Source organism: Mus caroli, chromosome 16 (assembly GCF_900094665.2).
Source record: "Mus caroli chromosome 16, CAROLI_EIJ_v1.1, whole genome shotgun sequence".
Classification (NCBI taxonomy): Eukaryota; Metazoa; Chordata; class Mammalia; order Rodentia; family Muridae; genus Mus; species Mus caroli.
Genome location: NC_034585.1, coordinates 52653433 through 52678432, shown reverse-complemented (window position 1 = coordinate 52678432; position 25000 = coordinate 52653433). Strand labels below are relative to the sequence as shown.

General features: G+C 41.0%; 1 protein-coding gene across 2 annotated transcripts in view; it reads right to left on the bottom strand.

The window, feature by feature from the left end:
* Impg2 (interphotoreceptor matrix proteoglycan 2) overlaps nucleotides 1–25000 on the bottom strand; it is a 66435-nt gene that overhangs the window by 30228 nt on the left and 11207 nt on the right. For both annotated transcript variants that reach the window (XM_021185504.1, XM_021185503.1), the window contains exons 4-10: nucleotides 22219–22250; nucleotides 22101–22124; nucleotides 19220–19269; nucleotides 17874–17941; nucleotides 12246–12407; nucleotides 7086–7144; nucleotides 1589–1609 (exon numbers count right to left, since the gene is read on the bottom strand). In XM_021185504.1, the coding sequence (XP_021041163.1) occupies nucleotides 1589–1609; nucleotides 7086–7144; nucleotides 12246–12407; nucleotides 17874–17941; nucleotides 19220–19269; nucleotides 22101–22124; nucleotides 22219–22250 (416 nt within the window). The remainder of the gene's footprint in view (nucleotides 1–1588; nucleotides 1610–7085; nucleotides 7145–12245; nucleotides 12408–17873; nucleotides 17942–19219; nucleotides 19270–22100; nucleotides 22125–22218; nucleotides 22251–25000) is intronic.

Below are 25000 nucleotides of genomic sequence, written 5' to 3'. Positions count from 1 at the left end.
GAAGAGAAGAGAAGAGAAGAGAAGAGAAGAGAAGAGAAGAGAAGAGAAGAGAAGAGAAGAGAAGAGAAGAGAAGAGGACTTCCACCCTATGCATTTCTAAAAGACAAAACCCAGAACTTAAGTCATTTCTCTATGCATGGAGTCTGCCCAATAACACCACATTTCACAAATACTTGTCAAAATAATGTGAAGAAGATCAGAAAGTCCTTTTCAAGCCAAACTATTGGTTCCAGTAACCTCCCTCATCTCATGTGTGTCAAATTCCATGGTGTCCAAGCTCCTTGTTTACAGTGGAGTAGCCACTACACACATCCTCCAACTCACTTTAAATCAGTAGACCTCAACCTTACTCACTTTAAATCAGTAGACCTCAACCTTCCTAATGCTGCAACCCTTTAGTATAGTTCCTCATGTTGTGATTACCCACACACACACCTTAAAATAATCTTATTGCTACTGTAATTTTGCTAGTTATGAATCATCATGTAAATATATGATATGTAGGATATCTGATAAGTAACACCCCAAAGGGGTCACATGCCATAGATTGAGAATCACTGCTTTAAATCATCTATAGAATGCTACTCAATCTAATTACTGTATATAAATACTTTTTATTATCTGAAGCATAATGGTTATCAAAAAAGCCTATATATATTCAGTATAGATTAAAAAAGGTCTTTATTATCTTTGTTTTTGTTTTGTTTTGTTTTATCATGTTTTCATTATCAGTTGGCTGAATCCGAAAATACAGAAATCAAAGATGCCAAGATGACTGTACAATGAGGAAATGATAATGTAATCTCTAAACACTTCTATAGTCAGCCTATGAATTTGCTTCATAGACTCCATTTGTGTCTACCAGGCTTCTAAGAGAGACAAATTATAAGTAAATTATGAATCCATAGAGAAAACCAACCCTTTTCATAAAAGGGGTATTGGTTGTGTCTTTACAGTGTGCTTCCTAAAAGTTCAAGAACAGTTAAGTTTTACAAGTGAACTGATATAAGTCTCAGTGCTATCACCTTCATTAAGTGCACCTTAAAGTGCATCTGATTTTATTATTTAATGGCACAGGGGACTTGAAAGTATGTTTGCTAATGGGCTTTACTCCTACTTTAAATTAACTCAATGTTTAAAGTACCAGTCAGCCAGGAGAGAACTTCAGCCTAATGTATGGTATTCCTATTTCAGTGTTCATAAAATGTTTTTTGTCTTGGAAAGTTTGTGTATTTTATTTGTCTGAACAGAGAAATTCACTCTGCAACCTAGGCTGGCTTTGAACTTGTAATCGTACGACCACCTTGGCCTCACAAAGACTCAGGCTACAGGTATGTACCAGCACACCCAGTGAATAAATAAAGCTTCACTAGAGAGCTATGCTCTCTAGTGTACAGTGCATCAGCTGTGTCTACTCTCACCCAGTAGCATTGAGAAATTACAATAGGGAAGCTATGGCCTTCAAAAGCTACAACATCTGTCATGGCATTTTGTATAATGAGACAGGGAGAGACTGGAGAACTGAGCCTGTACCCTAACACTAGATGCTGACAATGGACAACATAGAAAGTAGCACAAGGGACTTTACCTGTCATTTTCCTCCGGGGCCCTGAAAAATAACAAAAGTATCAATTAGAGCTCAATTGCCTTCCTATTTGTCACATAATTCATCACTGTGCAGATTTCATCACCGTTCATGTCACATGGCTCAAAATGCCTTCTCAAGTGAAATATACCAAATCAGGTCTACTGTGTTAGAAGTTGAAAGAGAGAGAGAGAGAGAGGGGAGGGGAGGGGAGGGGGGAGGGAGAGAAGGAGGGAGGGAGGGAGGGAGGGAAAAGAAAGAAAAAGAGAGAAAAGAAAAGAAAGTGAATTTGAGGCGAGGCTGTAGTTCCAGGACAGCCAGACCTACATAGAAAGACCCTGTCTAAAAATAAAAAAAAAGTTTTAAAAGATTTAAAAAGTAGTGAAGGTTAAAAAAAAAAAAAGGAAGCCATTTAAAGGCAATGATTTTTACAGTTGTTTTATTTACCCTAAAAATACTTCACAAATATGTAATTTATCTCTTTGTTAAATAACCTCTTTGGTAGATCATTAGAAGACTTTGGTTATTGGCATTAAAATTAGAAATGTCAGGCTGGAGAGATGGCTCAGTAGTGAAGAGCCAGACAGAGGACCTGAGGTCAGGTCTTAACACCCATATCAGGCAGCTCATAACCTAGTTCTTAGGAGCCAATGTCTCTGGCTTCTACAGGTATTCATTAATTCAGGTGTGCATAGCCAAATGCAGCTGCACATGTATAGATGAATAAAAATAAATATTTGAGAAAAGAACACAACACCAATATTAAAAAAAAAAAAAAAAAGAACGTCCTTTGGGCAATGCAATGTAGAATCAAAGGAAAACAGACGTATAGATCTGTTTCAGAACTTAATTTTTAAAATAGAAAGATTAATCCTATAGTTCCTTAAGGGGTGAAAGACAAATGAAAAATGAACTTTTTCCTAGAATAACAAACAAAATATAACAATAATCTTGAAACATTAAAGGAAGTTATTTTCCAAGCATAATCCCATTCCTAATCAAACTATTTATTGACCTGGGACTGACCTAAGGAGACAATTTTCAAGCACACACACAAATTCTCTCCCACATGAAGAAAAAAGCTCACCTACACAGGTTGGCTAGAGGCCCCCCACATATACATCACAGAGGATTGATTGCCTTGTCTGGCCTCAGTGGGAGAGGATGTGCCTAATCCTATAGAGACTTGATGCCCCAGTGGGGGGGGGGACGGGGACGGGACTGGACCTCTCAGAAGTGAAGGGGCGGGGAGATGAGGGAGAGAACTATGAATGGGGACAGGAGGGAGGGCAACATTTGGAATGTAAATAAATAAAATAATTAATAAAAAATAAATTAAATAGAGCTTACATCAGCCAAGGGAGAGCGCCACAGTGTCTCAGAGATTGTCTCATGAGTCCCACGAATAAGGGCAAGTTGATTGTTTGGCAAACTGATCTCTCAAGTGAAGCAACTCAAAGCAGAAACCTAACTGGCTGTCATCAAAGTCCCATGTTCAAAGAACCATTCAAGGGCTGGAGTTCCTTTTGTCTTAGTCACTCATCAAGATTGTTGTACTTCCCTGCGTGTTCCAAGCCCAAGGACATACCTGTGGTCCAGCTTGTGGAAAATGGTCCGCAGGAATTCAGAGAACACAAGAGAGTACTGCTTCTACTCTTTCACCCTCAGTGGATAAGCCACTGAGAGGTGATGAAGCAGTCTCCAGCTACACAATCGTGGGACTAAGAGGAACTGTCTTACTGCAAAGGCAGACCCTGCAATTCCACTTCTGTGTAGAGAGCAGTCAGTTCAGATTGTGTCCTGTTTTGAAAACTTGTGAATGAGAACATGTCAGTTCCCACATCCAAGAGCATTCTTCCTTCAGAAGGATTCATAGGCAGAGTGGAAATCAATAGAAATACATTTTCAGTAGCATCCACTATGAGTTTACATGATGCTGAATGAAACAATATAAAACATGTACCTTACATAAATAGATATGACAGCCTGGGTAGTTCTCCCTCAAGCAACATCCTGGAAGGAGCCGTGACTTTCATGAGCTCAATTTAAAAAAAAAAACCAAAAACAAAAAACAAAAAACCTATGTGTATATTCCCAAACAGGAGAATTGTTACTCTATAAAAACGTTAGTCGTTAGTGTTGGGCTGGAGAGATTAAGAGCACTGACTGCTATTCCAGAGGTCCTGATTTCAATTCCCAGCAACCACATGGTGGCTCACAACCATCTGTAATGGGATCCGATGCCCTCTTCTATTGTATCTGTAAACATCTAAAGTGTATATAAATATCTTTTTTTAAAAATGTTAGTGTTTTCATAGACTATCTTTGTAAAGATATGGTGCTACATCCACTCCAGTAGTGACTTGTGTGACAGGTCTAGAAACCTGGACGCAGTCCCGAGGCTAAAAGTTCATGGAAACTTAGTCTCCTGGAACCTTGGCATTCCCATATCCAAGAATTTACCATGGCCTAGGAAAAAGGAGGGTTGTGGCTTAAGGAGGAACTACAATAGTACATTATTCATGAAAAGGTCTGTCACATAACTTCAATGTACCTTGCCTGCTGTGACACTCTACTTCTTTGTTTTCTTCTGTAATATATATGATGCTAACTTTGACAAAATTACATTCAGATACACACTCTCTGTGTGTCCATGTCTGTTTGTCATCCGCACCAACTCCTTGCTCGCTTGTAACCTGAACCCTGAGTTTTCCTGCAGGTCGAGGACCCAACTGAGGTCCATCTGCAGCATATGGGAGGCTGCTAACGGGTTGCTTATCAAAAGGAGAAGTGGTTCTGTTTTTGCTATCCACCACTCTGTTTTCCTTTTGATCTGTATATGGTATGTATTTAATTCCATTCATGGAAATAATAAAATTCATTCCTAATTTTAAAAAAGTAAGCACATACAAATCCAGCCAGCAATTCTAATTCTAGCAATGTATTATACAGATTTACCACAGTGATTTTTTGGCTAAAAAAAAAAAGGAAAAAAAAACAAATATTTAATTGTAAGAGAATGATGAGATTAATCATGAACATATACACCATATATTCCTCCTCAAAGAACAATATACAAAGGAAGCCAAGTGAGGAAGTGGGGGGTGGGGGGATCTGGGAGGAGTTGGGTGGGGCAAATATGCTCAAAACACCTGAAATTCTCAAAGGATAAAAATCATAACACATGTATAAAAATGGACGAAAACCAAAAATTCTGATTAGCAATATGTTTAAGTGATTAACTGCAATCTTTGGCTCTTAGTCTCGCAGCTTGGTTTCAAAAGAAAATTAAAATGTTTTTCGAGGAAGAAAAAAAAAAGTAAGTCCAAATGGCATGACATTAAAATTAAATGGCTTAAATGTGGAAAAAGAAAAGAGAGTAAAAAGGGGGTGGGGTCTGGAGAAGGGGCTCAGTGGTTAAGAGCACTGGGTGCTTTTCCAGAGCACCCAGGTTCAATTCTCAGCACCCACATGGCAGCTCTCAACTGTCTTTAATCCCAGTTCCAGGGGATCCCACACCCTCATTTAGGCATGCATGCAGGCCAAACACCAATGACCATGTAATAAAAAAGTAAATATTAAAAAGAAAGCCAAAAAAAGATGACTTACAACTATGTAATGTATAATAATGTAATTGTAATGACTTATAATTACAAGTCTTAGACAGTCAGTAAGGGTCAGACCAGCTAGCCTACAGGACATGGCACAGCTTCTGATGTTTGCTTACATAACAGGAATCAAACAGAACTTCTTAGTCTAGAGACGTTCTCAGCAGTTAGGAGCACTAGCTGCTTTTCCAGAGGACCCTGATTGGATGCCCAGCACCCACATCTTGGCTTATAACTGTCTGTAACTCTAGTCCCCAGAGATCTGACATCCTCTTTTAGTGTCTAGGGGCACTGCACATATGTGGAGCACAGACACATAGGTAAACATCCATATTCACAAAATAATAAATTTTTGTTAAAAATAGTTTTCCTACTCCTGAAACTGTGCTAAGTATTTCAGGAACTTAATTCACTTACTCCTCACTAGATTCGTTAAGGACTGCCAATATCCACACGGCGTGTAAAGAGACTAGGAAGGAAAGACACTATTGATTTACCCAAAGTACCAAGAAAGCATTTCTAATAAAGCAGGACTCACAGGTAAATTCATTCTATACAGAGCAAAAGTTGAGATCAACTAGTGCACTAAAAACCAGATAGTCCAAGGTGCACAGGCCGTATTCCCAGCCAGACAAGCTGGACAAGATGGATCAACAGCCATGTTGTGTCACATGCTACCAAATAAGTGAGATCTTCAAAGACCCTCCTTCTGGTAATCATGAAGGAGCATTACGTAAACATGGTCAAGGGTCAACTAGAAGGGCTGTTGTGGCATGAGGTCAGGTAGATAGTTAAACTCTCTGCCCTAAATAAATGTGTGCCCTCGGGTCAATAATTTCTATTTTCTCTGCCACATGAACACACATATACACACAGTCAAACACATCTACATACATACATATATATACACACTCATGTGCAAACACACACACACACACATGCATACACACACACATGCATACACACACATATACACAGTCACACACACATATGCATACTCACAAACATTCGAACACACACATGCTCACTCGCATTCACACGCATGCATCACACATGTACACACACAGGTGAGGACACACACACAGAGGCACACTACAAGTGCTACATAGACACTCGCTGTTATTGCTGCCACCACACGTCCTGCTGAGAACGTTCAGGCCAGCCCCAACCCACCTCCTTATATCCAACAACTGGGCAAGGGCTATGGCCAGTTTCCTTGGTGGAAGACTCATGCAAGGAGTTTAAGAACAAACAAAAAACCAAAAAAAAAAAAAAAAAAACCAAAGCGTGGTGGCGCACGCCTTTAATCCCAGCACTCAGGAGGCAGAGGCAGGTGGATTTCTGAGTTCGAGGCCAGCCTGGTCTACAAAGTGAGTTCCAGNAAAAAAAAAAAGAACAAGCACTAAAATACAAGCTATTTTGTTCCAAAACCTCTCCTCCACCCTCAGGTGAGAACTGCTTGTCCACCGTAGGCCAGTTCAATCCATTAAACCTGTTCCTTCCTCTGGAAAGGGAGGGCTGGAAGTGTCTGCCCTGAGGGTTGACAGTCACCTCACTACAACCTTGAGAAGCGCCAGAAAAGGCCTGAAGTCATTTTTTAGTCTGGCTCCAGCCAGGGTCCAGCGGCAAAGGAGAGCTCTGTAACTTGTAACACAAAGCCTCATTTCTTACTGTGGTCTACCTACAGGCCAAGCTACAACTCCATGATACATCGCTTTGCTCTCATTAGCTCAGTTACATCTGTATCAGGCTAGTGTTGGAATACTAATTTACCACAAGGAACACTATTATAGCACTCCAATCACATGCTGCTAGAATACGTGATGGACACCAGGCTTTTCCATTCAAAGAGCAGCACTGTGCACATGCATTTTCAGAGCATATCTCTTTACCTGAATTCCAGAACACGGATGTCCTTGTAGCCGGGTAACCCTGTGAATGCTTTTTCAACCTGTTAAGAAAACGAAAATAAAGATGGTAACTATGTAGAATGTGCAAATATATATATATACATATATATGTGTGTGTGTGTGTGTATGTGTGTGTGTGTATTTCAGATGCTTTACAGAGCAGAATAAAGAGTAGATTCTTATCTTAAAATTATCAGAGCTATATATATCTTACAATTATCAGAGCTTGTACACATAGATTAAAAAGTGACCATGGTTACAATCATGATAGAAAATAGTGTCTGCCACAAGACTGTCATAAATGCTTTGCCATTTTGTCCTTTATGATTTTAATGTGCTTTAATTTTATTTTTTTAATTTATGAAAAGCATACTTCAATGCACTCTAATAGTACTTGTATAACAGCATTTTTAAATGTCCCTGTCCCAGTTGGGAAGCTGGGTTCAGCCAGCACCCTGGCAGAGTTGAGTGTCTGTTTTCTGTAAGTGTGAACATGTCTGAGAGTGTCTGCTTCCTGTCTCCACATCACAAGAGAACTAGGAACACATTCAGCATTCAAAAAAAAAAAAAGTCTACAAGGCCCAAAGTTAAGAAGCAGTGCCCAGATAACTCCACTGGTTAAAATATCAATTTATAAGTGTCATATCTATGAAAGCTGGGTTTAATACCAAGCCTTTAAAACGCCACCACATCTTTCCATCAGAGCTCAGTGACTGGAGAGAGAGACAGAATGCCAGACTGGGGATCTAAAAATAATCTAATTATATTAAAATATGTGTTTAAACAAAAGTTAATATTTAATCCATAATAATCCCAAGGATGGCTTACCAGATGGATGAGTCTGGGGCTGACACAAGAACATAGAAATATTAGGGGCCATAGAGACTTCTCCTTTAACCACATTTCACAAAATCAGGGGAGTAGTGCTTTTTAAAATCTTGGTTCACTGCAGATCTTCTTGGTTCAAAAACAAAGAATTCAAGGGGCTATTAAAACCACTCAGTCAATAATGCCCCTACCATGCAAGCATGAGTGCCTGAGTTTGTGTCCCAACACCCACATGGAAAAGCCTGAAATTCCAGGGCTGGAAAGGGAGAGACAGGAGGATCTCTGAGGCTTGCTGGCCATCCTAAATGGGCAAGCTCCTGGTTCAAAAACACATCCTGTCTCAAAAATAAGGAAGCTTCTAACCAATCCCTCATAATGTCAGGGAGTACAATTTTTAAAATCTTGGTTCATCGAAGGTCTTCCTGTTTTAAGAATAAAGAATTCAAGGATGGCTGGCCCAGAAGTTTCTTGCAAGTCAGTTATCTAACACTGCCGTCCATATTCTGCCCATTGAACTACATTATCCTTTCCTGTTACTCCTGTCTCATGATACATTTGAAACTGAGATGCTCATTATAGTCTCTGAAGGAACTTCTGTAAGGGACAAAGGAAGGACCACTTTGAAAGGCAAATGGATAGATGAGACAGAGATGGGTAAAATGTTTGTCATGCAAGTGTGAGGACCTGGATTCAGATGCCCAGAAACTGACATAAAGCCAGATGCCCTAAAGAGCATCTGTAATCCTAGTGGTCCAGGTAGGAGGCCAAGGCAGGAGAATGCCTGGGAGCTAGCAGGTCAGACTGAGACACACATCAGCGAACAACAGAAACTCTGTCTCAACCAAGGTATAAAGCAAGAACCAAAATGGAAGTTGTCCTCTGACCTCCACATCCAGGTTGAATCACACATATACACCACATACACACACACACACACACAGAGAGAGAGAGAGAGAGAGAGAGAGAGAGAGAGAGAGAGACCTGACTTTTACATTCTGCTCATTTAGAGGCTGAAATAATCATGAACAGGTTCCTGCCTCCCAAGCCCCACCTAAAACGTAAAGATACTTATCTGCATCCCTATACACAAACAGTTGACCTCAGCCTGTAGAAGCACAGTAGAGAAGCTGCCTTTCCCATACTGTGCCTGCCTTCCTCAGATCCCCCCACATTTATACTATCTTGAGCCCTTTCTGTCAAACTTGATATGGCCTCAGGTTTACCATGCTCTCTCTAGTAACCTCATAAAAAAAATTTATGGTAGAAAATATTATCATGAGTGGGGTAACCCAGAAGGACATGCATGGTTTGTACTCACTGATCAGTGGATATTAGCCACAATAAAGTACAGGAGAATCATGCTAAAATCCACAGACCCAAAGAAGCCAAGTCACAAGGAAGGTCCAAAGGAGGCTGGTTAAATCTTTCTCAGAAGGGGAAATAAAATAGATTTCAGAGGTGGATGGAAGGAGGGAACTGGGTAGTAGAGGGAATGAGGAGAGGGGATTGGATCTAGGGAGAACAGAGGAGAGAACAGAAATCAGCGGGGGCTAGGGGCATCTCTAGGACACTCCAGAAACCTAAGATGGGGAGGGACAGGGTGCTTATTGGGGGATATGGATCCTGAAGTGGCCACTGCCTGAAGTCAGCCAGGACTCCCAGTGGAGGGATAAGGACAGCAACCACCCACAAAACCTTTGAGCTAAAATGTGCCCTGCCTACAAGATGTGCAGGGACAAAAAATAGAGCAGAGATGAAGGAAATGGCCAATTAACAACTGCCCCAAATTGAGACCCATCCCATGGGCAAGAACCAATCCCTGATGCTATTAATGATACTGTTATGGTTACAGACAGGAGTCTAGCATAACTGTCCTCTGAGAGGCTCCACCTAGCAGCCAATGTAAACAGATGCAGGGACCCACAGCCAAACATAAGATGGAGCTTAGGGAGTCTGGTGGAAGAGTTGGAGAAACATTGAGGAACCCAAAGAGAACAGGGACTCCACAGGAAGACCAACAGAATCAACTAGCCTGGACCCTTGGGGGCTCTCAGAGACAGAACAAAAGAGTGAGCACAAACTGGCCCCGGGCCCCCTGCACGTATGCAGCAGATGTACAACTTGGTCTTCATGCGGGTCCCCCAACAACTGGAGCAGACGGGAGTGCTGTCCCTGAACTTGTTGCCTGCCTGTGGATTCCGCTCCCCTAACTGGTCCACCTTATCTGGCCTCAGTGAGAGAAGTGCAGTGACTGATGGGCTCCTCCTTCTCAGAGAAGAAGGAGAGGAGGGAGTGGGGGAGGAGCTGCAAGAGGAAGAAACTAGGACCAGAGTAGGGCTGATATCGGGATGTAAAGTGAATAAATAAATTAATAATAAATAATAATTTTAAAAGAGTTATGGTGTCGGAACCTCCTCCCGTTCAAGCAGGCTTTCACTTCCCTGATTCCCAGTATTATTTAGGAGGTAACACAAAGGAGCAACCTCTGTGCCTGTGCCATTGAAGGAGAGCATTGAAGGGGCCGTGTCCTCTGCAGAAGGCAGAATGGCAGTTTCCTTCAGGACATTACACACACACACACACACACACACACACAAGCACATGTTCCTGCCTGCACACACACACACACACAGGGGGAAGGGCAGAGGGAGGGGGAAGAGAAGAGGAGGAGGAAAGCCTTCCATGTAAAGAAATAGTAATTAGGTCACATGTCACTTGGGGTCAGAAGGTGATGATGGTACAGGCAGTACCCAAGAATGGAGAAGGGGTGACTCATGGTTGCCCCGACCATTCCTCACCCTCAGATCACCTCTTGGTGGCCACGGATCTCCTAAAGTCATCACTGACGGGACCCCTTTCAGAGTATTTATCAGATTTCCTCTAAACCTCCAATCACTCCTGCAGCTGTTTACTCAAATGATGAAGCTTATTAAAAGTTCCTTAATCCAGTCAGGAAAGCCAGACGGCCAATTCAAGACAGTCTCTGATGCCAGGTGGCCACCGGCCTGGCTGACATTTCTTCCACATACCACACAGCCCTGCAACTTGGCTGCGCAGTTAGGAAAACGAATTGTCTGGCCTACACTGCCCCCATGTCTGATGGTCATGATGATGCTATTTGGCTGACAGACGCATATTTTTTCGTTTCCCATCTGGACACAATGACAGGGAAGGAAATTAAGCCAAGGTAATGGAATTAACAAACTTGGTCAAGGAGAAGTCAATCAAGTGGGGATTGAAAAGAAATTAAACAGGGAGAAACGGTGTGCCCAGTTACCACGTACAAGAGCTGAAGGCACTCAGCACCATACTACAGAAGAGCAAAGGCTCACAAGATGGGTACCAGGTATGGATGACGTATAGTGGAAGAATTCAGCAACAAACTCAATCCAGAATCCTTCCGGATTTTTAAAGATTTATTTATTTATTTTATGTATATAAGTACACTATAACTGTCTTCAGACACACCAGAAGAGGGCATCAGATCCCATTACAGATGGTTGTGAGCCACCATGTGGCTGCTGGGAATTGAACTTAGGACCTCTGGAAGAGCAGTCAGTGCTCTTAACCACTGAGCCATCTCTCCAGCCCCTAAGGGGGAAAAAAACTCTTTTAAAAAAACTTCTCACCAGAGGACAGAGACAAGGGTGATTCGTTTCCACATTCCTCTAGTGTTTCTTAACTTTGTATACACATTACCTGTGAGTGACCTACTTAAAAGTGCCCAAACTAAAAAAATAAAGCTGAGCCAGGTGGCAGTGGCGCACGCTAATCTCAGCAGTCAGGAGGCATTCAAAGCCTGCCTCTGTAGCAGAATTTTCCCCTAAGGAGGGGAGACCGCGTTGCTGGCTTTAGCGTAGATTGTTTTTTAATAATTACATCCTACAAGCCTCGTCTACAGTGAGTTCTAGGATAGCCAGGGCTACACAGAAAAACTCTGTCTCAATAAATAAATAAATAAATAAATAAATAAATAAATAAGCAGTCCATAGCTGTTCAGAGACATTTATTTGTTAATGGGTAGTTAAATTTGGTTTCTAAAAGAGAGTTTGTGTCTCTGAACTTTTCACAAAATTTTCGGATGAAATGGTTAAGCTTCACCCATAGGAAGCTGGTAAGTAGTCGGGCAGCTTGGATCCTTAACTCACCCATAACCACTGTGGTTGTTGTGAGAGAGTTAATGCCCCAAAACAACCATATCATCCAATCAACTGAACCACTCACGGATGATTTTGGTTTCCTATAATGCACATGTCAGAAAGAAATTAAAGCTCCGTCTAAAAGCTTTAAAAATAGTAATAATAAATCACGCACCTCTGAAATAAACTCTTCCACAAGGAGCCGGTAGAGGGCGCTGGAGGGATCCTGCAGTTCTTCACTGTATCGCTTCCCCAGAAGTTGGATGCTGAATTCTGCAATCTGTTCAGCAGCTGGTTGTGTGGGCTCCTCTGTCACATTCTCAATTTCATTGCTGATCTGAATTGAGAAAGAATAATAAATGCCACTATTTATTCAATCAGTCAATAAATATTTACTGACTCCCCTCAAAGTTTCACATCTAAGGATGACTTTTTATATGGTATTCAATTATACAATAAACTGAATAAATAACCTTTCAGTACACATTGACAAGGAAGAGCAAAAACCTTTGCGTAGAAAATTGTCAAGGTGAGTTAAAAAAAAAAAAAGAGTTGAATATTCTATAATCAAAACATGGTTCTCAAACATTTTGGTCCAAGAATCCCTTTAGACTCTTGAAAATAATTTAGCAACTCAAAAAAGTGTTTTTGAAGTATATTACAACTACAAACATTTACCAACAAAATTTTCAAAAGATTAATTTGAAAAGCATATACTAATCCATTTAAAAATAACAGGGTAGTGTGGTGTAGTTCCAGCACTAAGCAGATCTCTGTGAGATCAAGGACAGCCTGTGTGGTAGTTTAAATGAAAATGGGTTCCCCTCCCACCCCAATAGGCTCATAGGGTATAGCCTTGGAGTAGACATAGCCTTGTTAGGGGAAGTGTGTCACTGAGGGTGGGCTTTCAGATTTCAGAAGCCCGAGCCAGGACCAGTGTCTGTCTCTCTGTCTCTGTCTCTCTCTCTCTCTCTGTCTCTCTGTCTCTCTCTCTGTCTCTCTCTCTGTCTCTCTCTGTCTCTCTCTGTCTCTCTCTCTCTCTCTCTCTCTCTCTGTCTCTCTCTTCTACTTGTGGATCCATATACAGAACTCTTAGCCACCTTTCCAGCACCATGTCTGTCTGCATGCCGTCATGTTTCACTCCACGATGATAACGGACTAAACCTCTGAACTTTTAAGACAGCCCCAATTAAATTGTTTCTTTTATAAAAGTTGTCATGGTCATGATGTCTCTTCACAACCAATGAAAGCCTAACTAAACCTGGTCTACATAGTGAGCTTCAGGCAAGCCAAAGCTACATGGTGATACCGTGTCTCAAAAATAAGAAGAAAATATAACGGACTAAGCACATTTTACATAAAAGTCAACAACAGATGCTGTGAAGCTAAAATAGTGCGAAGAGTGACATTGTTTATATTTTTACAAATTCTTGAACAGACTGTCTGGCTTCATACAAGATGGCTGAATTATCATGTTTATTTCGGTATTCAGTTTATCACAATATGTTATTTTAATGGACACAACATGAAAAAAATCTGCCCACACAAATATATACTCAGGAAGAAGGAATAAAGAAATAATCTTTTCAGATAACTTGGACTATTCTGTAATGACCAGCTACACCAGCTTTAAAAGCGCCATTCCTTAAACAGTAGCTGTCATTGGTCAAAACCACAACAAATTTTTTTTTGTTGTGCCCTGTAACACTAAAACCTAAGTCTAGGCTGCAGCGAGCATTTGACTAGTATGTTCAAGGCCCTGCATTCAATCCCAGAAGCTACACAAACACACACTCTACACATACACATACACTCACACCACACACACACACACACACACACACACACAGCTGGAGTCGTTGGAGAATAACCAAGAGTTCAAGAGTTCAGCCTGAGCTACATAGTGAATTCCAAGACTGCATGATCTATAGAGTGAAAGCCCAAGATGCTGTCTAAAAAGATTTAAAAAGAAAAAAAATATTCCAGGTCTTCCAGTGGCCAAATCTGACATAACTTGGACAACAAAATTAATATTAGGTTATAATCCAAATAACAAAATGTCCATAAATCCACTCATATGAATAAAAGACTGAATAAATAAGAGTGTAATAATAGTTTCTTTCAGAAGTTCACTTAGTAAATCTAGAAGGAGAGAAGGAATTCTACCATTACTGCTAGAACACTACAGTTGTGCATCACATATAAATGAGCACACTTAAGCCAAGTGCCTCCACTGTACACATAGAAACATGGGAAGGAGGCATGAACAGCCTGAAGGTGCTGAGAGGGCCAACAGCAGAATTGAGAATAGAACATGGGTGCCTTTTCTTCTCACAGTATCAGCTGATGGCTCATACAACAGAAACCTACGAAGCTTCAGAACAGGAAATAACCCTGAAAACCACCCCTCGCCATCGCTTCTGGTGCTAACATTGTCTCTCCAACATCCCTGGCAGAAGGCTGCCCACCTCAAATGAAAGAGCTGTCATAAGACACAGACATGCTCTTCAGCGCAGGCCCCTGTGCTTCCAAAACGCCGTCACAGTTGGGAAAGTCATATCATAAAACCCAAACTGCCCCAGTTTTGATAAAAAGCCATGTGCTCTGGCTCACAAGTGTGACTTTTCACAGCTGCCAGGAAGCTACCAGGTTCCCTCTGACCTTTCGCTGGCTCCTCTCCTCCTGACACTTACAATGATCTAAATTTTTACCTTACAGCATGGTCCCCATACATGAGTTCTAATTAAGATATGGTAGGACCAGCCCCTACTTAAAGTAGATTCTATGTTTTTATTAATGCAATCTTATATTAAATCACCATTTATTAAATTGGGTATTTTTCCAGTAAGAGCATTTCGCTGATTGGTAATAATAACACTTCTAGCAACAAAAAAATGTTAGTTACATGGAATTTTATGCAAGACTGCCTTTTTGTTTATTATACTTCATCTTGGGGCTGGAGAGATGGATCAGCAATTAAGAGAATTTCTCTTGCAGAGACTGGTTCCCAGCACCCATGGGGAGCAGCTCACAACCATTTCTAAGTCCACTCCCAGTGACCCGATGCCTTGTCTGGCTCCACAGGCACCTTCACATTCATGAACATAAAACACACACATATAAATACACATGCACACATTACCATTCTTATTAAGTGACTGGGAAGGGAGGGAGACAAAATGGAATTCTGCCCTCCCCCCACCCCCATTTCACATTAGTCATTGCCAAGGGCCAGCCTCAGCTTGGAGAGGAGTTTTGAGAGAAGGGGTGTTTGAGAATAGAAAAACAAATGACTCGAAGCCAAATTGTGGGTCCAAGCTAATGGCTTATGTTCTGCTCAAGATAGCTTTCCAGGTTGTACTTTCTCTGTCTCTCTGTCTCTCTTCTCTCTGTCTCTCTGTCTCTCTATCTCTCTCTGTCTCTCTCTGTGTGTGTGTGTGTGTGTGTGTGTGTGTGTGTGTGTGTGTGTGTGTGTTGTGCTCCAGATAGCTTTCTTTTGCTATTCTAAAAACTCTCTGGATAGCTCAACTCTTGCAGATCAAAGCCCAGTCTTTTATTTCCATATCAACTCAGTCATTGCCCAGGTTTCCTTTTAATTATCCTATGAGTCAGAATCCCGTTACCCCAGCATCTTGATTCTTAGAAAGAGACAGCAAGCACAAACACAGACAATAAGACAGCTGGGTGGGACCCAGGACCCCACCCTGAAATTACCATTCCTACCATACCTGGACCTAGACATATACCCCCTCTATTACAGGCTGACCTTGAACTCAGGAATCTTTCTGCCTTTGTAAGCATAAACAAACAAACAAAAAAATTAGCTAGGTGGGATCTTGCCCTGCAATCACCACTCCCTAAATCTCTTTATTTCCTTCCTTAGTATCTTTCTGCCAGGCTGGCTTATAGTGCAGCTGCCTCTGTCCTTTAGATCTTTGAAGCTCCTTGTACAATTCATATTGCATCCTTATATTTTGCAAAGTTGAGAAATTATATATTTTTGAACTCATGCTTTCGGCACTCTTTCCTACAGCCTTAGAACTGTCCTAAAGATCACAGTGTTCTACCGTTTTGCTGAGACATTAGACACACCCTCGCCTCCCAGACTCCTACTGATCATCATGGGATCATTAACCTTGGCAGAGAGGATATTCCTCAAAAGTTTTACACACACACACACACACACACACACACACCCTTTATGCCCATTGCAACCATCAGCACTCCTGGAGGCCCACGCCCTGCTGGCTCTGTTACAGGGGCAAGAACCATGCCGCTCCATCCCTGCCATGGCTGGACAGGACACAGCAAGTTATAATGTCCACACTAAGAAACAAGAATGCAAAGGGACCAAACCTCACCTTTTAAAGAACATTTTCATAGTTCACTTCTTAATAAGTAAATCATGATTCAGTGCATCCTTAATTATTTTAAGTTCAGAATTTAGAAAAAAGTTGTGTGCATAAGTGTGTGCAGAGTGCTTGTGTGTATGTGTGCTTGTATGTGTGGGGTTCATTTGTGTAAGTATACAGGTTTCTAAGTACATGTGTAGAGAGACAAGAGCTTGAAGGTAGGTGTGCCTTTCTCAACTGCTTTCCACTTTTCTTACTGAAGCAAGTTTTTTGACTAAAACTACAAAGAAGGTCAGGCAGGCATAGCAGCCTGCATTTATTACCCCCATAGAAAGCCAGGCAGGCACAGTAGCCTCCATGTATCACCATCACAGAAAAACAGGCAGCTAGGCAGCCTATCCATATCTCACAGCCCACCTGGCTCCTAAGCACAAGCTACTCTAGCTCATCAGCTTGTGCTTAGGAGCCAGGTGGGTCATAGTGAAAGACCAAACCAACTCCATCTTAGAAAACCTGACCTAAGGTTAACCAACAAGCCTGCACCTAGCACCAGTATCCAGGTCACTCCCTAACAACCACCAATTGGGAGGAAAGCAGAGATTACAGTTGTACCTAAAGAAATTGACATACTGAAGTTTATAGTTTGGCTCCCAGCACCAGCCAATCATTTTAAAGGACAACAAATTCCATAATAGCCCCTCCCCATCAGATGTGTGCCTAGCTAGGAAACACGCCCGCTGCATCAGTGACAATGGTGTGACCCGGGCTTGAGCTTGAGCAAAGACCAGTGTGATTACATGGGAATTAGTTCCTTGGTGGTCTTTTGGGGTTCTCAAAACAGGCACAACAATAGAGACAGGCTTGCAAAGATTAGAGTGAGTGATTCATGTGGTCTGCCTTGCTTATCTGGCTATGTGGGTACTATGATTTGAACCCCATTTCTTGCTTCTATAGCTCTAGTGTTCCCTTCACTGTCCCACTTCCCAGCCCATAATTTAACATTACATTTCAGGAAATGCTTCCATCTGCCTGGGAAGAGTACAGTTCTGTACTTCCCCTGAGAGTTTTTTGTAGTGGACCCTCATCTGTAGAGTTTATGTTCCTGTTAATAATTGTGTGCTTAAACGGTATGATGGCTTTTTAAATTTTAAACTGCACAGAATCCATTTCCTTTCTCTCTAAAGAAGTTAAGGCCCAGTGTACTGTGAGTTAAAAGGTCATGAATTTATCAGCATGAGAGTTTTCTAGAAATCCTCTACCAAAAAAATGACCAATATGACAGACCCATTTAGCTCGTCCAACAGATATCAGGTTTCTGAATGCACTGGATTTAGAATTCCTAGTCTTTTCAGAGCAGTGCGCCATGTGAAGTCCTGTGCAGTCTAGAAATGGAATGTCTAACTCCCATGCTCCATGTTAGAACAAAAGCGAGAGAACAGAACTGAACTTACACTTTCCTGAGGTGACGCTGCACTGCTCTCTGAAGCCAAGCCTGGATATGAAGCACTGAAGACAGGACCTAAGCAGAATACAAAACGCATGTGACATTAGTCCTTGAGTAAGTCAGAATCCATTTCAGGACCTAAATAAAGACTTACTTCAAAAGCCATCCTTACAAGTCCTTTGCTTTTTTTATTTTGAATGCTTTTTTTAGTTATAAACTCGAGAGACATTTGTAGAGGCTTTCTAGAGTCTCAGTAACTGAACAAGCTACTTTTGTTGTTGTTGTTTGGTTTTTGTTTTTGTTTGATTTTTTGTTTTTGTTTTTGTTTTAGTTTTTGTTTTTGTTTTTGGAGTGTGCCAGGCTCTAATGTAGATGCTAGGATACAAAAAGGAAGTTTCTATTCCTAGGGAGATATCAAATAAAGTGAACAGACACAGAAGTGCATAACTATACTAGACCTGGCCATTATTTAACAATCATTGAAATGAGTCCACTCCATGCTTTTCTATTTTGTATATGCTCAGAATTTCTAACATAAAGAAGTTTAGACTTTTTATTAAATATATTAAGGACTTGGGTGTAACCCTTTGTAGAGAACATTCCTAGCATAAAAGATGCTTTTGGGTTCAATCTTTAGCAGAAGGAAAGAAGAGAGGAACAGGAAAAGAAAGGGATAAGAGAAGAGACAGGAAGATAATGAGATTGACTAATTTACATGAAATACAGAACTTGGCGCTGTAGAAATGAACCAATAGTTAGAATACTTCCTGCTCTTCCAGAGGAGCCTAGTTAGGTTCCTCACACCCATGCCAGACAGCCTATAACTCCTACTCCAGGGAATCTGACACTGTCTTTGGTGTGATGCCCTCTTCTGGCTTCCCCAAGCACACACATACACAAGGCATATAGACATACACACATGCGCACACACACACAGAGAGAGAGAGAGAGAGAGAGAGGCAATATATTAAATTTTTAAAAATTAAAATCTTTTAAATTTAAAACCAATATGGAGCTCAAAGGAACACTTTCTCCACCCCATGACATGTCAGAGAATCCTTATCCTGGGAAAGCCCAGCTTGCAAGCAACAAAGTGACAAGTCAAAGGTTCTACCTTAGCTTAAGTGTCTGTCTTAAAGTAATTCATTTTGTCACACTTAGGTTTTAAGCTGTGTTCTTAAAGTACTCACAACACAATATCATTAACAAGTAAAAAAAAATAATTGTTCTGTTTCTTAAACAATATATAAATAGAAAAAATGAAATTTTAAAAATATGAGCTGAAAATTTATACTTGCTTGGAAATCTTCAGTGACTAAGGAAAAAAAAAGTGGATAAAAGAAAAAAGCTTACCTGTCAGTGTTGAGGTCTCGCCAATAGGAACTGGAAAGGACAACTCAGGCCTAGGAGTGGAAAAAACAAAAAATGTAGCTATTAAAAAATCCAGGGGACCGGAGAGATGGCTCAGTGGTTAAGAGCACAGACTGCTCGCTCTTCCAGAGGTCCTGAGTTCAATTCCCAGCAACCACATGGTGGCTCACAGCCAACTGTAATGGGATCTGATGCCCTCTTCTGGTGTGTCTGAAAATAGCTACAGTGTATTCACATACCATAAAATAAATAAAATCTTTTTTAAAAATTCAGGAACCTGGGCAAATTAAGTTTTATAAACTTTAGAACCTGGCTTCCCAAAGGAACTCCTTGGACCACCAAATAAAGGTTTCCAGGCCAAAAATGCCAAGTCAAAAAGCTTATAACTTCATAATTTACTTATTTTGTATTTATTGATGGCTCATCGACATATCCACCCTATATGAAGAACCTTCCTACTTATGCTCATCACCCATTTTCGTCTCCAGTTCAAATCATTATGTGAAACAACTTTATCTGCCTACTTTACCTCTGTCACCCCCTTAGTCCTCTAGAAAGGATTGTCAATACAGAAGCATTTAACAGTTCAATATTTAAATTTATTGAAATTAAACAGCTGGGAATTCATTTTCTTATTCACAGCAGCCGTATTCCAGGCATTCTGTGCGCACATGTGGCTAATGGCCATCTCAGACTGGACAAGACAATTAAGAGCGTTTGTAACGTCACAGAAGGGTCTATTTGTCCATCAACAGAATCACATTAAGAGTCTAAACTCCAGGCTGAGCACACAGTTCATTAGAACAGCATGTACCTCGTGTGTGTACAGGCCCAGGCCTTGACACTAATTTCTACAACTAGAGGGAAAGATAATAATCATGAACTCCATGAGATTAAGGATTTTCTTGACATATCCCTCACTATCTCCAATGTCTAAGAACTTTAAAAAGACATTTTTGCAGAACTGGGGGTATAATTCAATTGGCAGAGTCCTTGCCTAGCATGTATGGAGCCCTGAGCTCGGTGTCCAGCATGACATTAACTAGCTATCGTGGTTCCTGTCTACAATCACAGCACTCAACGTAAGATTTAAAGGAATATTAGGATTTACAATGATAAGTGAGACATTTGTGATTGAAACTATACTAGAAAGGGAAACAGAGGCATGTTCTCTACACACCCACGGCCCACCTGGTGGATAACTGTGAGTTCGAGGCCAGCCTGGTCTACAGAGTGAGTTCCAGGACAGCCAAAGCTACACAGAAAAAAACCTGTCTCAAAAAAAATAAATAAATAAATAAATAAATAAACAATATACTACTTGAAAATTAAATATAAAAGGATTAAAGAGATGGTTCAGTGGTTAAGAACTGGCTGCTCTTCCAAGGTCCTGAGTTCAATTCCCGGCACCCACCTGACAGCTCATAACTGTCTATAACTGCAGCCTCCCTGGGACCCAATCTCCTCTTCTGATGTGCAGATAAACATACAGACCTATATCATATACATAAATAAATCTTTTAAAAATTTTAAATTGAGAGAGAGAGAGAGAGAAAGAGAGAGAGAGAATTTACGCAATTAAATGAAGAAGAGAAGCTGAGGCAGGGTGTGATGGTTTGTATATCCTTGGACCAGAGAGTGGCACCATCTGGAGGTGTGGCCTTGTTGGAATAGGTGTGACCTGGTTGGAATGGGTGTGTCACTGTGGGTGCAGGTATAAGATCCTCACCCTAGTTGCCTGGAAGTCAGTCTTCCACTAGCAGCCTTTCGAGGAAAACGTAGAACTCTCAGCTCTACCTACACCATGCTTGCCTGGACACTGCCATGCTCCCACCTTGATGATAATGGACTGAACCTCTGAATCTGTAAGCCAGCCCCAATTAAATGTTGTTTTATTAAGACTTGCCTTGGCCATGGTGTCTGTTCACAGCAGTAAAACCCTAACTGAGACACTGAGTAAGGCACTCTGGGCCCAGCACATTGTGGGTGGATATGGAGGAGATAGTTTCCCCAGCTCTCTCATTAGGACCAAAGTTTCACAAACAGAGACCATTGCTAAGGAGTTACTCAACAGAAAGATTGTAAGGTAAAAACATATTGTGATACAGTGTGTTATCAGAAGGATGGGAGGAGATGGAGGATGTACTATTCTTGCTTTACATAATCATAAAGTCAAGAAAGTAATCCAAACAGCCACCTACTCAAATCTGTGTCTGTGGCATCATGAGACATATGATGACCAAACTCATAGAGTTCCACTGTCTTTTTATCCACTCACACACTATTCAAAAATTCCTGTGTATATATACACTCCAACTATGTCTTCACTTTGTCATGGAAGGTGGATGTCTGGATACTGGCTTGCTTAGTTAATTTTTGAATCTACTTGTGATATCTTATGTAACCCACTAGATCCTATGTAGAATACCCTACTGATATTCTGAGGATGGATAAAATTCAAACTCTAGTCACTATTCCTCATGTTTTGCTATCTGCTTTACGTCACTACTGATTAGAAGCCAGAAACCATCCTGTGCCTAATGGGTGGCCAAGATGCATACTGACAGTTTACTACTCTTGTTTTAGGAGCATAATCATAAAGTTAAAAAAAAAAAAAAAAGGAATCCAAACAATCACCCCTCATTTAACAAACTGACTCCCCTCTAAGAGAAACCTTCTCAGTTTGTCGTTAGCCTTTAACCTCAGTAACAGTATTGCATTCTCAATAAGGCAGACATCCTTTGAATTATTCAAGAGAGGAGTGAGACAGTCTCCTGGTAAGGTCAGACAGTGAATAAGCACAGTGGCCCTGGTGGTTCTGGGGACAGATATGGCCTCAAGGGGACTGGCATTTTGAACTTACCCACAGGACTGATCCTTGCAGGAGCTGAAAGGAAATAGAAAAGGGACACCAGGGTAAGTGCTGGAAGTCTGTATGGCATGTCTAATGCTGCTATATTGAATTTGGAGGAAAGACATACCTGCTCTCAGTTTCCCTTGTGTAATTCAGTTTCTAGAGAGAACAAAGACACGATACCTGAGTTAATAACAGTGATCACACAGTGAATACACTTACTACACAGGGGTCACTGATGCCCTAACATGATAGAAACTATGCCACTCTTCTCTAAGAATGAGCAATTAATGAAAGCAGATAGTAGCAATGCCAAGTTTGTTCTACAACTGTTCAGGCACAGAAGTATCTGTGTCCGCTTATGTGCCCTGATGTTGCTATGTGCTCTTATTTCAAATAACAAAGAGATACACAAACACTAAGGTAAACTCAGAAGGTCTTGTTTCAAGTCCCCATTTCTCTTCCCTAGTTATAAGCACAAAGTCTACATCCTTTCTGGTGCCAGGGATCAGGTTTCTCATCTGCTGAGTGGAAAGAAAATTATCTAAATCATTCTGAGATATCATTAAATAGTTTATTTTTTTATTAGGTATTTTCCTCATTTACATTTCCAATGCTATCCCAAAAGTCCCCCATACCCTCCCACCCACTCCCCTACCCACCACTCCCACTTTTTGGCCCTGGCGTTCCCCTGTACTGGGGCATATAAAGTTTGCAAGTCCAATGGGCCTCTCTTTCCAGTGATGGCCTACTAGGCCATCTTTTGATACATATGCAGCTAGAGTCAAGAGCTCCGGGTACTGGTTAGTTCATAATGTTGTTCCACCTATAGGGTTGCAGATCCCTTTAGCTCCTTGGGTATTTTCTCTAGCTCCTCCATTGGGGGCCCTGTGATCCATCCAATAGCTGACTGTGAGCATACACTTCTGTGTTTGCTAGGCCCCAGCATAGTCTCACTAGAGACAGCTATATCAGTGTCCTATCAGCAAAATCTTGCTAGTGTATGCAATGGTAAATAATTTTATTGTTAAATAATTTGCTACTCTTTTAATTCTACTGTCTCTCCCAAAATAATCTGACACCTAAATACTTTCAGTTACTAATGCAAAGCTGGTGAATATTTCTATAATTAAAACACAATCCACCCTCCTTCAATTCATACCAAAATATTGAACAATTAACATTTCCCATAAGCAGTTTAAAATTCAAAAGTGAGTTCACCCTTCTCTGCCCTCCACAAAAGTGCCATCATGTCTCCTCTCTCTCTCTCTCACTCTTGTTCTCACCCTCACAATAAATAAATAATAAGTGTGAAATTTTAATCCCAAGCTTTTAAGCCAGCTCTTTTGTCTTATCCCCTTGTAACACTGAAACACTTCCCGTCATCCACAGAGCCAAATCCAAGCCTCTTAACACTCTCCCCTTCTTCTGTCCCTCTAGAACACTGGCTCAAACCATTCTCCCCAAACACAGCTCATGTTGCTCCCTCCATCTGCCTGTGCAACCTCTCCTTCTCACCCAAATCACATTTCGCACTTCAGACTCAAGCCAGACAACGCACCACTGGGTTATTTATAAATGACCACTAAAGCTTACTTCCTAGACTTTCAAGTTGAAACTAAAGTCCCACTTGTTGTAAGAAACATATTAAATGTAACATCACAAGACTATTAATAACTCCCATATCTATGCTTTTCTTTCATAATTGATTCAATATTCTGAACACAACTTGAAATACACAATGCTGATATAAATGTGTATATGTGACTCTTTTCTTCATTGACATTTTTAAAATCAATGGACATGGAAATGGACTGGAAATGGAAGCCCCAAACACAGGAGGAAAACACGCTTCCAGAGTTTTGTTTTTGCAGGGCTGCTGATCAAACAGAGGGCCTTGAACATGCTACTAAGCTCTGTACTGCTGAGCAATATCTGTAGCCAAAAATAAATTTTGGAAAAATAGAACTGGTTATGGATTTTTTTAAGATCCACCACAATTGATTTTAGAATAAGCAATTTTTTTCTTGGTTTTTTGAGACAGGGTTTCTCTGTGTAGCCCTGGCTGTCCTAGAACTCACTCTGTAGACCAGGCTGGCCTCGAACTCAGAAATCCGCCTGCCTCTGCCTCCCAAGTGCTGGAATTAAAGGCATGCGCCACCACTGCCCATCAGGATAAGCAATTTATTGTCTTTATTTTCAAAATAGAGAACGCCTTGTAAGGTTGCTATTTATTAGATACAAGATATGATGAACATGGATTATATAGTGCTTATTATCGTAGTTGCTAAAATGGAGCAGGGAAAAGTGTGACAGAGAAAGGCTGAGGCAGTGTCTTGACTCGAACTCAAGTGACTTCAACTGTGACATCCCATGATAATGAGGCAAGTTCATGTTAAACACATAAAAAAGTCAGTGAAGGCTAATCCTGGCTCTCACCTTGGCTATGTCTGGAATTTATTAAAGCCAAAGCAGCTGGGCACACCTGTCTGTGGTTTTTCTTGATTAGAAAACTTCAGGTGGGAAGATCAACCTTAAATCCAGATCATTTGAGGTCAGAAAATCCACCCTAAATTTAGGCCACGCCCACTGGTTGCATCCCACATAAAAGGACACAGAAGGAAGAAAGAAGCTCCTGTCTTTCGCTTGTTTGCCCTCACTCTTGCTGGCAAATGTATCTATCTTGCTGCTGAAGCCTTTTTTTTTTTTTTTTTTTTTTTTTTTTTAACTGCATTTAGAAACTACTTCTCTGGGATTCCAACACAGAGACAAGCTGTGACATCCAGTCTTGTGCACTGAACAAGGATGACATTCTTAGGCTTTCCGATGAGAGACAACCACTGTGGGACTAGCCAGGCCACAGTCTCTAAGCCACTCTGATGAATCCTCTTTTAATATGGTCCATTCTA